At 46.8% G+C, this 16,718-nt stretch overlaps 1 protein-coding gene across 1 annotated transcript in view; it reads left to right on the forward strand.

Annotated features, from left to right (window-relative positions):
• Positions 1 to 8,597, forward strand: part of LOC309808898 (forkhead-associated domain-containing protein 1-like) — a gene marked incomplete at both ends in the record, with an annotated part of 78,070 nt that extends 69,473 nt beyond the window's left edge. Inside the window, 6 exons of the mRNA XM_082629469.1 lie at positions 1,290 to 1,391; positions 3,278 to 3,401; positions 4,087 to 4,211; positions 7,122 to 7,217; positions 7,642 to 7,862; positions 8,399 to 8,597. Coding sequence (XP_082485595.1) covers positions 1,290 to 1,391; positions 3,278 to 3,401; positions 4,087 to 4,211; positions 7,122 to 7,217; positions 7,642 to 7,862; positions 8,399 to 8,597 — 867 coding nt within the window. The remainder of the gene's footprint in view (positions 1 to 1,289; positions 1,392 to 3,277; positions 3,402 to 4,086; positions 4,212 to 7,121; positions 7,218 to 7,641; positions 7,863 to 8,398) is intronic.
• Between the last annotated feature and the right edge of the window lie 8,121 nt (positions 8,598 to 16,718).

Consider the following 16,718-nt stretch of genomic DNA (forward strand, 5'->3'; position numbering starts at 1 on the left):
CACAGTACCTTTAAGATTGCACTGGAAGAAACTAAACTCGAGGCGAGGAGGCCACTTGTCACAGTCCAGCTTGCATGTGAGAGGGGTTGGAGGACATACATGAGACCCCCGAGTGTGAGAGAGGGAACAGGGCGGCTGTTGAAGGTGACTCTGAGGCTTGGGGACAGGAACGGGGGCTGTTCATGCAGAGCACAGATAAGGGCAGAGTCCAAGGCTGGACTTGGCTTTTGCAGCATATGAAAAAGGCTGCTGACATAGAAGTCAGAGCATGTTTAGACCTGGGAGAAAACTAAGGCCCAGAGAGCTTAGATGACTTTTCCAAGGTAACGGAGCTGGGTAGAGGCTCTTCCACTGGACCACACTACTCAGAAGAAAGCTCTTAAGGGCTTTTCTGGGTCTTTTATTACATCCCTGTGATCCCCCTCTTCAGATCCGTAAAAACACAGCCTGTGAATTTGTTTCAGCACAAAAACGTTCCATTTATTTATGAGAGTTTGCCTCATTTCCTGTTAGTGCCAGGGCCCAGGGCTCAGCAGGTGCATCCAAGAATTGAGCAGCTGCGAGGCCTACACTGGCCAGCCAAGGGTAGCGTGGAGCACGCCCAAGCTTACCGTGCGTTGACTGTTACCCAAGCAAGGGGGGAAAAGTAGGCAAGCTTCTCCACTTTAAATGCCTTCCTTGGCAGGCTGCAATTCTTAATAGACATTGCTTTGGCAAGCCTCCAGAGAGGTTACCACCAGTGAGTGTGCTCAAAGTGGTGACGACAAACAGTTATGATAATAAACCCAATCATAACATTTCCAAGTACCCATCACGAGTTATTAGAACGAGACTGTACGGCGGACATTCCCGTCCACCTTTCATAGGTTACAACAGTACTTAACACTCTCACAGAGCCCTTAAGCACTACTCCAAACATCGAATCCCCACAATAACTCTATGCAGTGATACTAGTATCATCATCCCCATTTGACAGATGAGGACACTGAGTCACGGAGCAGTGAAATAACTTTCCGAGTGTCGTACGGCTTGTTAGGGACCGAGCTGGGATGGGAGTGTGCGGTAGAACATAGTTGAGCCCCGGGTGCAGAGCTCGGCCCTTTCCCGTAGGGGGCAACTCCCTGTGAGTTTGCCTCCACCCTGTGCATGCCTGTGACCCCTGCTGCTGGGCTGCAGCTGTCCCTACCCCTCAGGGACTCCCCCACTGCCATTAGCCCCCCCAGAAGAGTTTCCCCAGAGGGCATGATGATCACATTAGCAGCAAGCCCTCGGTTTCATCATCCTTTCAGGTTGAAGAGAAGCTTCGGGAGGATTCCAGAAGGAAATTGCTTCAGCTGCAAGAAATGAGGAACAGAGCAAACCTCATTAAAGCCAATTTGGAAAGGGCAGTAGGTCAGGTAGGCATGCTGCAGAGCCCCTTCACGGGCCCGTGCTCTCCACGGAATCCCGCACCCAAGCGGCCGGCAGGGATGAATGAGGAGGAAGACGGCCTGCCTTAGTTCACCCGCTTATTTTCTATACGAAGAAGTGTCTAGAAAGAACTAGAGCTGAGATTCTATCTAGATCTAGAGCCTGAGCTTTTAACCACGATGCTCTACTACTTCGCTATTAGTTACTAAGCTAAGCATCATTTTTCTGTGTTTTGAAGAAAGTTTCGTGAACCTTTGTCCCGCCCCCAAAGGTAGTGGAAATGACTCCTGTGTTAGTCCTGTCCCCCATCAGCTGCAGTTCCCCTTCCCCTCATTTCAGATGAATATCAACAGTTCTCGGGAAACTCAGCAGTATTTGCTGCAAGAAGAGTTACAGCAGCATCTGGCAGAGAAGGAGAAGCTGACCGAGGAAAGGCTACAGCAAGAGGAGAAGCTGAAAGCCAGAGTCAAGCGGCTAATGGCAGAGAAATCGGTAAGGTGGTCCCCGTCCTTCTCTTTACTACTGGAAACTGATGAAATGGGCTTTCCTATGAGAAACAGAGGGCACGTACTTAGATGGAGGAATCTCAGCAACTCCTTGTTGGGAACTAAATTAATTAAAGAGGGTGAATGATGTAGGAGGAATTAACATGAAGCTTGAATCCTAAAACTCAGAGATCAACTTGAAGATCAACTTGAAGAGGCAAGGTTATTGAAATGTCTAGAAATGGTACTTTGTTTATATACCGCAGCTGATTTTACTGATACAAATCCCAGTCGTTACTGCGGGTCCTGGTTTGTGTCTAAGTGTGTGCAAGACCAACCAATAGTATTTCAGTCTTTTGCTTTCTCTTCATGCATATCAGGGGAAACACATGGCCAAAACGGCTACTTACTTTTCCAGAAACCAGCCAATTAGAGGATACTTTACAGTGGCACCTCTCAACTCAAAGGTGTCCACGGATCATATGGGGATGTTGTTGAAATGCAGATTGTGACTCAGCAGGTCTCGGGTGGGGGGAGCCTGGGATTCTGCATTTCTGAACAGCTCCCAGCTGGTACCGATAGCACAGCTCTGCAGACTACATTTTCAGCCACAAAGTCTTAGAAGAAGGTTTTCCCCAAGTTGGCCGATAAGAACCACCTGGGGCTTCCCTGGTGGCGCAGTGGTTGAGAGTCTGCCTGCCGATGCAGGGGACACCGGTTCATGCCTCGGTCCGGGAGGATCCCACATGCCGCGGAGCGGCTGGGCCCGTGAGCCATGGCCACTGAGCCTGCGTGTCCGGAGACTGTGCTCCGCAACCGGAGAGGCCACAAGAGTGAGAGGCCCGCGTAACGCAGAAAAAAAATAAATAAATAAAGCCCCTCCAGGGACTTCCCTGGTGTTCCAGTTATTAAGACTCTGTGCTTCCGCTGCAGGGGGCGCGGTTTCGATCCCAGGTCAGGGAACTAAGATCCCGCATGCCGCATGGTGCAAGCAAAAAAAAAAAAAGCCCCTCCAGGAGCAAATTTGGTGTGATTGTTCAGAGATGAGACCAGAATGACAACAAGTGGAAACCCAAGCTTAGAAGAACATTAGAAGAAAAAAAGAAATAAAACATGGGGAGGGAACATGGGGGGATCTCTTATTTATAATGATGCTAAGTAGGTAGGAAAGTTGGAAATCTTCCTAGATGTGACTTTGTATTCGAAATGAAATTTTTAAATTCCTTCTCTGCTGAAGCCCTGTAATGATATTTTCCAAGGTACTAAGTAAGTGACAGGGTTTCTGCTAATCCATGATTTGTTCATGTTTCTTCAAATACAAGAGAGGGAGATTGTGATCACTGATAAAGCTGCTGTCCTCACCATTCTGGCCACAGGAGCAGTCCTTCAGTGATCTAGGAGCCAAGTGCAAAGGGTCCCGACATGAGGAAGTCATTCAGTGTCAGAAAAAGGCCTTATCTGAGCTTCGTGCACGAATTAAAGAACTTGAGAAGGCCAGCTTGTCAAGTAAGTTTCCTCCTGCCTAGTCAACCCTCTGTGCTGAGAACCATGGGCCCCAGACTTGAGGGTTCACTTTAGGGACTAACCAATTTGCCAGGACCACCATCTTCTATCCCCATCATTTCATAACTAAAAAAACATAGTTATAAAAAAAAGATGGGCAGGAAAAAAATAGATGTGTAGGCATGAGCTCAGAGTCAAGAGCAGGCCTTGATATTAAATAAACAGGATTTCATGAAAAACTCAGAACCTTGTCCTTCTTTTTCTTATTTCACTGTGGCCCAGTGGAAACTTTTTCATAGACGCATGCTGTGCAAGGACCAACCTTGGGGAACTTCCCAGGATAAATACCCTGTTTAGAGGGAATAGGGCTTTCAAGAAACCAAGCTTGCTGCTGGGTGGAGCCCTGGGCTAGGACACAGAAGCCTGGGTTCAAGTCCATCCTCACACCTGTGGCCGAAGGTTCCCCCTCAGTGCCCCCGCCCTGGGAGGCTGCAGCCTCATATGAGCTGTGTGGCCTTGGACAAGTCATGTCACCTCTCTGGGCCTCGATGCCTCACCTGCCAAGGGAGGATGGTGAGCTAATTAGTACTGGCCTGTGGTAAGTGTCCAGTAAATAGCAGCTGTGACTTTTACATGCAGTAACTTCTTCCTGAGCCTTTCTTTTGAGTGTAAATTATTTCTTTTATAGATCACAAGGACCACATGGATGAATCATTTCTAGACTTAAAGACCCTCGGGATGGAAAAAAATGTTCGGAAAATATTGGATGCAAAACCTGACTTGCCAACTTTTTCAAGAGTAGAGATCCGAACGGTAACCAAAGAAACTTTGTCTCTGCATTGACTGACACGTGGGGAGGGTGGGCATGAGGACAGACACGAGCCGTGTGCCCTGGCACCACTGTATACATCATTGGTTCGAGGCCAGGTCCTCCCTGATGGGCTAACACCTGTATGGACTGGTTGGTGCCTGGCCGTACCAGTGATCCAATGTTTGAATAGAAAGGCGGCTTCCCATCGTGTACAGCATGATATAACATTGCACTGATGCTGGCCCGGACAATCTCTGGGCCCTCCTTTTCACATCACATGTTGTATTCTGCAGAAAAGATTCAACAAGCTAATGTACAACAGTATGTCATGAGCTTGCCTAACATTTGCTTTTTGCTATAAACTGAAAAACATGAACACATAAAGGGCAGCCAAAGGGAGCCATGATGATTAAGAAGACACAAGTTCTAGAATCAGAGACCTGTGTCCTAATCCCAGCTCTGCAAGCTCTGTGACCTTGGGCAGCCTCCTAACCTTTCTGGGACTTCAATTTCCCAGCTGTAAAATGATGATGGAAAAATTAAAGGAGATCATTATGTAAAGTGCTTATCCCAGTGCCTAGCTCATAGCGAGCACTTTAATAGATGATAGTTATTATTGTCAAACAGTATTTAAAGAGAATTATCCAAGAAAACCTTCCTTTCTTAGGGAGCATAGTTTGTGTTTTCCAGGATTTTCAGAAGTAATTTGATTGTTAGGTTGAAGGTGCCCTGTATCCTAAATGGATGTTTGATCGGGTGTTTGACTGAAACATGACAATGGACAGCTCAGGTCAGCGTGGCTTGCTGTGGCAGCTGGTCTAAACCAGGTTTGGGAAAACATAATAAAGCCATCCTATCTGTACCAGCATTTTCTCCTACAATTTTTCTAGACATTTGCTCACACGTCTAGAGGTGTGAGTCTTCAGAAACGTGTTGGTCTTCCTGATAAAATCGAACCTTCCTTCTCTGAGGTTGGGAGTAGAGGGACCGTCTCCAGGTGGGGAGCTCAGCTGGATCTCACGTCCTGATGGTCCTGCTTCCAAGATTGACCTTCCCCTTGGCAACCAGCCCTCATCCCACCACTGACACCACAGAGCAGGAAACCTCCCAACTCTCAATCCTCCAAGGTTGGCAGTAATTAAAGGAAAGAGCAGGAGGAAGAATAGCTGACATCTGTGAACTGCTTACTGTGTGCCAGGCGTTGAGCTCAGCCGGCTCCATGCCTTATGTCATTGAACGATCGTAGCAGCCTTGTGTCATAGTTACTATTATTGTCCCCATTTAACAGATAAGAAAAAGCAAGGCTTCAGGAGGTCAAGTACCTCACCCAAGGTCACAGAATAATGATTGAAGACACACCAGGGGTGTGTCCCTGGTGGTGTGTCTGCTAGCCTGCAGAGACTGGGTGGGGACTGTGTGCTTGGATCCTGTAGCCCAGGCTCTTCCTTAGTGACCCTCCCCTCAGGAAAAGAGGGGGCGTCTGGAGAGGTACAGAGGAAGCAGCTCAGGGTAGCTGAAGACACTGAGCAGCATCTCAGGTTCTTTTTGCAGCAGATCTGCCCGGTTTATTGTCATCTTCAGATACCCTCTTTTATTCTCATCTCCATAGATACATAGACAAATATGTCCACTCTTATCTATCACAGTCACTTTGGGGGCCATTATAGTTTTTTAGTTGTTTTGTTTTTAAGCTCAGAGGTTTTCAGGGTAGTGCCAACAAATGCTAGGGCTAAGAGATGCTCATGGCAAGCATTAAAAGCCATTTATTTTTTAAGGAGGCTTATTAGGGTTATTTGTAGTCGTTCAGATCGGGTAACCTATTCAGACTGGTGGCCATTCCATGCAGTCATTTGGGCTTCCAGCAGCCAGCTGGCTGGTTGGGGTCTTAGGGAGATACAGCTGCAAACACTATCTGCATTGTCTCTGGAAAGGGTCTGAAGTGATGCCCACCCACCAGGTTCCAGAGCTAGGAGAAGGTTGGGCCAAATTTTGTGAGGGTATGGTTTCTGCTGCACAGAAATGAGATTCCTTTAATAAAAAGGAGGGAGGCTATTTTCCACTTAACCTTCATTCGTTCATTCAACAAACATGCCCACTATGCACCACTCGGTGCCAGGTGCCATGCTGGGCACAAGGAGGGAGATAGTGAGCAAAAGCCGCATGGTCCCCATTTTTCTGGAGCTTGTCTCCTCAACATCGGCGGTACTGATTTTTTGAGCCAGGTAACTCTTTGTTTGGGAGACTGCCCTATGCATCGTGGGGTGTTTAGCAGCATCCTTGTCCTCTACCCACTAGACGCCAGCAGCAATTATGACAACCACAAATGTGTCCAGGCATTGCTAAATGTCCTGGAGGGGGTAGGGTGGCCAGAGTCACCCCCGGTTGAGAACCACTGGCCTAAAGGGAAGACAGACGAGACGGTGGCCAAAGAACGGCACAAGTGATGCATCATTTCAAAGGCAGTCGTGCTCTGAAGGGGTAGGAACACAGTCATAAAGAAAGCAGTTCACAGAGTCAGAATGGATTTAAAAACAACTCTCTTGGCGTGGACATATATACACACACACGCTACCAAAGGTAAAATCGATAGCTCGTGGGAAGCAGCTGCATCGCACAGGGAGAGCAGGTCGGTGCTGTGTGTCTACCTAGAGGGGTGGGATAGGGAGGGTGGGAGGGAGACGCAAGAGGCAGGGGATATGGGGATATATGGATACGTATAGCTGATTCACTTTTTGATACAGCAGAAACTAACACACCATTGTAAAGCAATTATACTCCAATAAAGATGTTAAAAAAATTAACTCTCTCAAATTATTCTTTCCAGTTCTTCCATTATTCTTTGAGTTATTCTTCTGGATGTAGAAAATCATAATGGAATGCCAAGTGAGTTTTTTTCTTTTGTTTTATTTCAGCCTCAAAATGGCCTTTCCAGCCCAGGGTCCATCATGGCCACTGAGAAGTTATGGAAAACGGATGTGGCTGAGGCTTTAGATCTTAGTGAAAAGCTGGTAGGTATACCCAGCATCAGTCCCCTCCTGTCCAAACCTGCGTGCCCTGCAGGTAGTTTAAACATCAACTCCACATACATGTTTAGTTGTTACAGTAGCTCCACGAGACCCATCTCCTATCCCAGCATGGGCTGGAAATTGCAGAGCCCAATTCCTTGCAAGACTGGGTAGTAAGAATGAATGTTTATGTCTGTTGTCATTCCCCCTCCCCACTTCCCCCCAATTCTCAAAAAGGCATAGTGTAAATGGATGCGGGGGAAAATGAAAGTCCTACTAAAAGCCCCAAATGCACTCATTTGCAAAGCATGTGTTTCTTCTCTGCAACTGCAGAAAATGAATGAAACAGAATTAGACGTTTGCCTCCTCAAAGTGGCCACCAGCGGTCTTGGGCCAGGCCTCTTACCTGTGAAACGCTTTCTCGTAGTACTTGGATATGAGCAAAACCCTCGGGACTATGCTGAACATCAAAGATATGTCAAGTTACGTGTCCATGAAACACCTCTCCCCAAAAGAGAGGGAGAGAGTCCACCAGCTTCGACAAAGAGACCTCTACCTGGTGTTTGATAAGATCACCCTACTCAAGAACCACCTGCAGAGGAAAGAAGAGCTTTTGAGACGATACGAGAAGGACATTGAACAGCTCAAGTATGGCCCGTGTCCCCGGCAAAAGGCCCAGGCCTCCATTCTCCAGGCTAAACCTCGGGGCAGCTGCAGACCCGTAGGGACCAGGACAAGAGGACAGAGGCCTGGGTGTGGAGTGGGGAGGCGGGATGGTGACTCAGGGCCTGATGGACCCAAGTCTCTGGGCAAGAAAGCAGCAGTTAAAGTACCCTACTGTTAAGGAATAAGGTGCACCTTTTATAAATGTGTCTGCTGTTTCACCATGTGTGTGCTTTTCGTAATTCCATCGTATTTTCAGTGGTATCCGTTCCCCCACCCTCTCTGGGAAATTGGGAGGGGCTGGTAGCATAACCTGTGCCCCCTTCATGCTGCACGTCCACAGCCAATGGGCTATTTATTCTGCCCTCTAGTCCCCACATCTTCAGCCTTCCCCCCACTTGTAAGGAAACCGCGAAGCCAGGCATATATGGAAGTGTTCTGAGGATCTCCCAGGTCGGGAGCATTGGTGGTGAGTGAGAAAGCTGAGGAGAAAAGAGACTTTGTCTCTCCTGTGTGCTCAGGCAGAGCAAAGTGTCGGTTCAGATGTACCAGTCACAGGTGGCAGAGCTGAAGGACGACATCTGCAAAGAGGCCGAAGAAAAAGCGCTGCTGAAGGAGGCCCTGGCGCACATGGAAGAGCGGCTGCACCAGGAGAAGAGGGTCACCAGGGCGATCAGGCAGCAGAAGGTGAGAGGTCCCTGCTCGGAGCAGAGCCTCTGAGGCTGCCCCTCAGCTCCCTTTAGAAACAGCCAACTGAGGTCCCAGTGGGATCCAGGCAGCACAGAATGCATTCGCTCATTGCAAAGGAAGGTGACAGAATAGCTTTAGCGTTAGGCAGACTTAGGTTTAGACTCTTGTTCTGCCACTTACTGTGTGACTTCAGGCAGCTTTTTTTTTTTAACATCTTTATTGGAGTATAATTGCTTTACAGTGTGGTGTTCGTTTCTGCTGTATAACAAAGTGAATCAGCTATATGCATACGTATATCCTGACATCCCTCCCTCTTGTGTCTCCCTCACACCCTCCTTATCCCACCCCTCTAGATGGTCGCAAAGCACTGAGCTGATCTCCCTGTGCCATGCGGCTGCTTCCCACTAGCTATCTGTTTTACATTTGGTAGTGTATATATGTCCATGCCACTCTCTCACTTCGTCCCAGCTTACCCTTCCCCCTCCCCATGTCCTCAAGTCCATTCTCTACATCTGTGTCTTTATTCCTGGCATGCCCCTAGGTTCATCAGAACATTTTTTTTTTTTAGATTCTATATATATATATGTCAGCTTAACCTCTCTGAGACTCATAGTCTAGCTTGCCTCTATTTTTTTAAACTTTCTTTTTTTAAGTTAATTTTTATTTTATATTGGAGTATAGTTGATTTACAGTGTTGTGTTAGTTTCAGGTGTACAGCAAAGTGATTCAGTTATACATACACATATATCTATTCTTTTTCAGATTCTTTTCCCATATAAGTTATTACAGAATATTGAGTAGAGTTCCCTGTGCTATACAGTAGGTCCTTGTTGATTACATATTTTATATATAATAGTGTGTATATGTTAATCCCAAACTCCTAATTTATCCCTCCCCACCACATTTCCACTTTGGTAACCATAAGTTTGTTTTCAAAGTCTGTGAGTCTGTTTCTGTTTTGTAAATAAGCTCATTTGTATCATTTTTTTTTAGATTCCACATATAAGTGATATCATATGATACTTGTCTTTGTCTGACTTACTTCACATCGTATGATAGTCTCTAGGTCCATCCATGTTGCTGCAAATGGCATTACTTCATTCTTTTTTATGGCTGAGTAGTATTCCACTGTATATTTGTACCACATCTTCTTTATCCACTCCTCCATCGACATTTAGGCTGCTTCCATGTCCTGGCTGTTGTGAACAGTGCTTTGTGAGACTCATAGTCTAGCTCGTCTGTATTTTTTTAACTTTTGATAATTCGTGTATTTTATCTTGTTCTTTCTATCCAGATAACTCTTTTTTCTACCAGTTTTATTGAGAAATAAGTGACACACAGCACTGTACTGAGCTTAAGGGTGTCCAGCATCATGATCTGACTTCCCTGCCTCCTGCAATGATGACCACAATCAGTTGAGTGAACAGCCCGAGTGTTTTTAAAGGCGGCGATTCTGATTTTCATTGCTCTGCCAGGTGCCAGGGATACACCGAGGAATAAGCTCTCTGAGAATAAAGATTTGGGTTTGCTCTTCTGAGTAGCCAGAATAGTACTCCAGTCTTTCTGACTTGGGGCTGTGTATTTGTACACGCATGCATGTGTGTATGTGTGTACATGTGAGTATGTGCTGTGTGTTGGCATGTGTGTGTATTTGTATGTGTGTGTTTGTTGCCTGCATGAGCTCTAAGGAGGCCAAGGTCATAGAAGGGTGCCCTTCTCCTCAACCAGGAGGTGATGGTCAGATAGTTCCTTGCAGAAGCCTGCCCTCCATCCTGCGAACCTTCCAGGCAATAGGTTTCCAGACAGCAGGCTCTCTGGCTTAGAGCCCCAGAAATGAAAAGTGGCTGTCCTGCTCTGAGGGAGCCTGGATGCGGTGTTTCCAGTGCTCACTGCTCTGAATTAAACATCACAGGCCTTAATCTGTGTGTGACATTGGGTTGCCTCAGGCAGAGGATAGTTTCCTTTCACACCAAGCAATGCCAGGGAGAGCTGGGCCAGTGACAGAGTTGTGACTTTCCCTTTGATGTGCCCTCTGGAGAGCTCACCCCTCCCCAACGTGCCCACCCCCGCCCCCAGGGCTTGGCAGACTAGGTCCCAAAGCAGAGACACCAGACCACAGAATGGGACAGAGAAGGGCCCCCAAAAAAGCCATTGTCATGTACTGAAAACCTGAGGATTTACATAATCAGGCTTCACATGCATTATTCCTGGGCTGCCTCATTCACACACAACGCAAGGGACATGCCAGCCTGTTTGGCGCTGGACATCCCTCAGCCAAGAAGGGTCTGAAATGGCCAAGCTGAACCTGTGTCAGGGTCCCCAGAAGAGCTACAACTAGTAGCTTTCAAATTCGTGGAATTCACAACTGGGGGAAAGACTTACCAAGGGACAGGCACCTGCTCCACACCGCACATGCTTCATCTCTCCCATCAACCCTCAAGGGATGCTGGCAAGTGTCAGCCCCTTAGAGAGAGGGGAAAGCTGAGTTGACAGAGGGTACCGTTCCCTGGCTACTAAGTGGCAGAAACAGGATTCCCTCCCCACCTGCTGCCCTCCCCCGCCCATGTTCACTTTTCCACACCCCCTCCTTCTGTGTCTCCCTTACCAGGGTGGCCCCCTTGGATACATCGCACCATTGCTCCTGGGGGTTTCACTCCAGGACTCAGGTTTGCATTTCAGGCTTGTTGTTAATATGTCGTCAGAAATCCCTGTTTGTCGGGAAGAAAACAATAATACATTTGAAAGTTTTGCTGGATCCTAAAGGGCTCTTGTATACATCTGTCTTGGCATCCGTTCCTTCCAGGGAGTATATCTTCGTTGTCTTTAAGCAGAAATGAACAGAAAGTAGAATTCCTCTTTCCTAAGTTTTACACTTAGTATTTTCACAAGGAGCCTTAGTTTTTTAGCCTCCTGTATAAAACTTTGAAACTCTTCACCCGTTCACAGAGGTGGCAGTGTTGAAGCACTGAGATGAAATTACACATCTTAAGCTTCAGAATTGCCCCCCCCAAAAAAAATGGAGTTTGTAGTTTTAATGTTTGACCATCTCTTCACCAAGCAGACCTTTCAAGAATCAAAAGTCCTATTTCCACACTAATATCTCTGGCTGTGAAAATGAGACTTGGTATAAGATGCTGGGCCTTCACAGCGAACTGGGCCTGTGGCTCTGTCCATGTGGCAGAGGGACGGGAACCGCGGCCCAGGCCGTGCTCACTCGAATCCACTTCCCACATCCCTCGAGAAGCCGGCAGTGTCTCTCAGAGTTCAGAGGCCAGATTTGGAGTCAAACAAATAGGGGTCAAGCCCCACCACTGCCCCGAATGACCCTGAGTAAGTGGCTTGACCTCTGTATCCCAGGTTCCTCAACAAAAGCAACCAAAACTGTTAGCAAGGGGCCTACTCCGTGGGGCAGCAGGAGGGTTAAATGGCAAAATGCCTGCAGTGCCTGGCACATCACAAGCCCCGTTTCTAAGGGGGAAGAATAGGCAGCTCATGGATGGGTGGGGATTCCTCTATTTCTTTCAAGGAGCTTCCTGCCAGCTGACGCCTTCCCCGGTCCTCCCAAAGCCGCCAGCTCTTATGGGACGCGCTCTTCTCTTTGGTGAATACGACTAGGGCCACGGCCAAGAAAGGACCCAGATACCTTTTGTGAAAGGGCTAAGGCTGGGATTTTCAAGAGGAAATTTTTAAATGCACAGAAGTTGCCACTTGGGAAGCACGCAAGCCCTTTCTTAGGGCTTGAAGTGGAAGAAAGGCTGAAGGGCACCGGCTGCTTCTGGCAGGAGAAGCCGCTCAGCTCTCCTGCCAATCAAATCTCCAGCCAATCAAGTCCTGGCTAGGACGCGTGACCACCGCTTTGTCTTGTGGTCTCAGCCAGGAAAAGCCCCTAACCTTCCCTCTGCTTAATTAGCTCAGATCCCTCTTCTTTAAGATGAGAATAAAAATGGCACCTAGCTCGTAGCCTTCCCAATGGGAGCTTGTATACAAAACCCTTAGTACATAGGACCACAAAGCATACATGCTCTCCTACCATCGTCATTATCCTCACTATTCTCTTTAACTCACTATCTTCCAAGATTTCCTTGGGCCCAGGTATTCTCAAGATTCTGGCTTCCTCTGTGCCACTTGTGTGTTTTGTTTGTTTGTTTTTGCGGTACGCAGGGCTCTCACTGTTGTGGCCTCTCCCGTTGCGGAGCACAGGCTCCGGAGGCGCAGGCTCAGCGGCCATGGCTCAAGGGCCAAGCTGCTCCGCGGCATGTGGCATCTTCCTGGACTGGGGCACGAACCCGCATCCCCTGCATCGGCAGGTGGACTCTCAAACACTGCGCCACCAGGGAAGCCCGAACTGTATATTTTTAAATGGTTAAGATGGTAAATGTTATGTATATTTTACCATAATTAAAAATTAAAAATGTTCATTATTGGGGGAAAAAAAGCCGTTGGGAACTTTGTAATGGATGGCTCAGTCTGTTAGCACTGGACCTACCATTCAATCTCAATATCGTTAAAAACAGGATGACCAGACATTATGTGCTCACTGTGTGATGCAGGATGGATCACACAGTACCACCTATGAAGGCGTCTGGACAACAAAAAGACTTTGATCTCCTCAGACCTCTAGATCTAACTATTTGTTTACAGGAAACATGGGGAAAAGAGGAACAAGTTAACTGAAACCAAGAAGAAGTGATCAGCCAAATCCAGGATGTGAATGTTCTCCAGGACAAAAGACCCAGTTTCTCCAACAAATCAGTGGCTGGGGGATGAAAAAGGTCAGAGGCGGGGAGTTGCTGTTACAGAATTAAAGACATGTCAGAGACATAACAACAAAGTGTAATGTGTGGACATTGTCTGGATCCTGATTCTAACAAACCAACAGTAAAAAAGATATCTCTGAGAGAATCAAGGAAATGTGAGCATGGACTGAATATTAGATGATATTCAGGAATGATTATAAGTATTTTTAGCTGTGATCATGTCAAGGCGGGGATAATGTAAAGGAAAAAAAAAGTCCTTTCAGTTAAGATGTCTTTATGGGTGAAATGACACAACTTGCTTTAAATTAACCTAGAAAAAAACTCAAAAAGGAAGAAAAAAGAATGAGAGAACACTGGGAAAATGTTGAAGCTGGATGATGAATACATGGAGTTAATCGCAGGCTTCTCTAGTTTTGTGTGTGTTTCCAAAATCCCATAATAAAAAACAATTTTTATGTAGGCAATCTCAAAGGAACATACAGACACACACACAAACAGAGTGAGCTACAACTAAAGCGTAAGCAAATGAGGAAGCCATTTGCCTTTAGTAAGTGCAGGAAAAGGGAGATTAAGCCTTGGGCCTTTGCAAAATGAGCTAACCAAGTCTAAGATGCCTGTATTAAGCTGGCACCCTCAAAGATGCTCCACACCCTGGCAAGAGGAGGGCTTAAAAACTTTTTTTTCCTGGACTTTCCGAAAGGGGAGCCTATGAAAACCTGTAGTTTTCAATGTGGCTCTGGAGGGGAAAACTAATAATGGCCACAATACTGATGATGATGATGATCACCCTGACGGTTTGTAACCACGTGGGTCTGGGGCTCAAGTTTATACTCCATGTATTCAGTGGGAAAACTCCAAGTTGAGGAAATAAATGTCAGTGTTCAGAGGTTATTAGCATCCCCGGCATCCAGCTGAAACAAACAAAAAAGACTTCCGAGAGCAAAGCAGCCAGGAATCAGACCCCTCAGGATTCCCACAGATTAAGTTCAATCAAGAATGAGATCACAGTCAAATTACTAAACATCCAAGCAATAAGTCAGTATGAGCCAGAGTAAGCAGACACAACAAACAAGATATTGAGACACCCCCCCAGCCACTCCCACCCAAAGACTTCAGATGTTGGAATTATCAGATAACAGATTCTAAAATCACTATGTATTCAATATTTTTTTTAAAGAAGGCTTTTAAAATGAGCAAGGAATGAGACTATCAAAAATGGCCAGGCATTTGTCCTCAGGAGTTTGTGGGAGCATAGGAGAGCTATTTGACCCCTGTACATTTGGCTCTTCCATTCTGGTGGGAAAAACAGATTTCTTTACAGAATCAAATTATGCTGGCAATAAAAATTCAAGTGCTTCCAAGAGCCAGAGAAGAAATATGAGCAGTGCATTGGGCAGGCAGAACATAGGTTGTATCTAAAGAGGGAGCCTCTTCTCAGCCCCAGCAGATTGTTGATCTATATACAAGAAGAGAGTCCAGGTATTGCCAGATATTCCCATTTTCCCAAAAAAAGGCATAAATCCAGATGTCAATGAGCTGTACATGTTGGCTACTGTGGTAGACATCTGGTTTTTGTCACCTAATAGCAATTGACCTCTCTTCTAAAATATTATGGGGTTATGATCCCCCTTTGGGGACAACACCTTTCTCCTAGTCTCAGTCCAGTTTCTCAGAGATGGTGTTGATTCCACCTCTGGCTGCAGGGCTGGGCATGTGGCTCAAGCTCAGCCAATCAGAGCAGTCTCCTGGGCCACAATAATTGGCTCAGCAATGGGCTTGTGACCCACCCAGAGAAAATGAGAAACAGTGAGGCCATTGAGGGAAGCTTAGGAAAAAGACTCTTATCCTTCCCTATGGAATTCAAAGCTGAGAAGATGTAAGGGCTGGAGCTTCGGCCGCCTTTCTGTGACCATTATACAGAGATTCTGTCTAAGGTTGGATCCACATGGTTCAAAGAATCCCTGAGAGCTGGAGAGAGGCCAAGGCCTCATGAAATCATCTGAGCCTGAACCCAGAGGTTCCCTCTAGACTTTTAATTTTTGGTAACCAGTGAATTTGCATTCATGCTGAAGACAATTTGAATAGGTTTCTCTGTCACTCCACAGAAAGAGGCCTCTCCCTTCAGCAACTAATTAAAAGTCTTAACACACTGGGAAAGCCAGACAAACATATCTGAGCGCTGACCATGGACCTTCAGTCTGCGGTCTCAGCACCTGGCCACCCCTCTCCTTCTGTACTCCTGTCCCTAGCTTCTCTGATGACTCATCTTCTAGCCTCCATTCCCACTGCTCCTGCCCTGGACCATCCTCTTCTCTCCCTGCTCTGCCTCCGGAAATCCTACTCTTCCCTCAAAACTCAAGTCAAATGGTTCCTTTTTTCTTAGCGCTTTCCTGACAACCCCACCCTAAGCCCTACCCGAGGCAGAAGAAGATGCCTCTTGCTCCATCCCCAGGCCCCTCTGACCCCCCCGATGAACACTCAGCCCTTCTGCTGAGGATCCTAATTACGCAGCCACGTTCCTGTCTCCCCTGCTTCTTGACCGTGATCCAAATTCAGACCCAGATTAGAAGGGATGATATTTGAGGCTTAAGTCTCAAAAAACAATCAGTTCTTAGGAGAAGTCAGAAAACATGGTGAAAGATGAGGATTTGGGTCAGGGATTCGAAAGAAAAGAACAGTTTTTCCGGGGGAAAGAGAGGGTCTATGTGGAGTGCAGTGAGGAAGGTGGAAACACTGGACATATTTAGACCGAACGAAATGATTCAGAGGAAACCTGAGAAGAAATGTCTAGAGAGGCATGAGGTTGATCTGACTGGAAAGGAATATAAAAAATGTGTGACGGGAATGACCCAAAACAACAACGACAAAATGCCCAAAATAGGTGCATGTTCACATGAGAAAAGAATGCAGACAGCAGGAAGACACTGAGCAACCTCCAGAAAACAAGAGAGAAGGTGACAAAGGATGAGGTCATCTCAAACCAGATAAACTGGGAGGCTTTCTATTCATTGAAAGGGGTTTTTCAAAAGCTAAGGCTCATGTTGGCTTGCCCCTGATGGAAACTCAGGGCACCGAGGCCTTCTGGAATTTTCTGTTCAACAGACAGACACAGGGAGGGTCCCAGGAGGCCAGGCAGTGGCTAGATGTACCAAAAGAACTACCATGGTTCAAAGGTCAAAACAAGCAAGGTCTCAGTTTATGAGCCACCCCAGGCAAGCACTGTCTCGCTTTTTACTTCTAAGGACCATGGGACCTTGTCCACAATTCCCATGCCTCCAACCCTGGGACCAGTTCTTTCTTCATGTGATAAAATACCTAAGCCGGCCAGTAGCCAATCACAGTGGCCTTTAACCTTTGTTGGGGACATACCTGGTTGAGGCTCTGAGCCCTCTTC

The sequence above is a fragment of the Mesoplodon mirus genome (genome assembly GCF_964341445.2).
Source record: "Mesoplodon mirus genome assembly, chromosome: 7".
NCBI lineage: Eukaryota > Metazoa > Chordata > Mammalia > Artiodactyla > Ziphiidae > Mesoplodon > Mesoplodon mirus.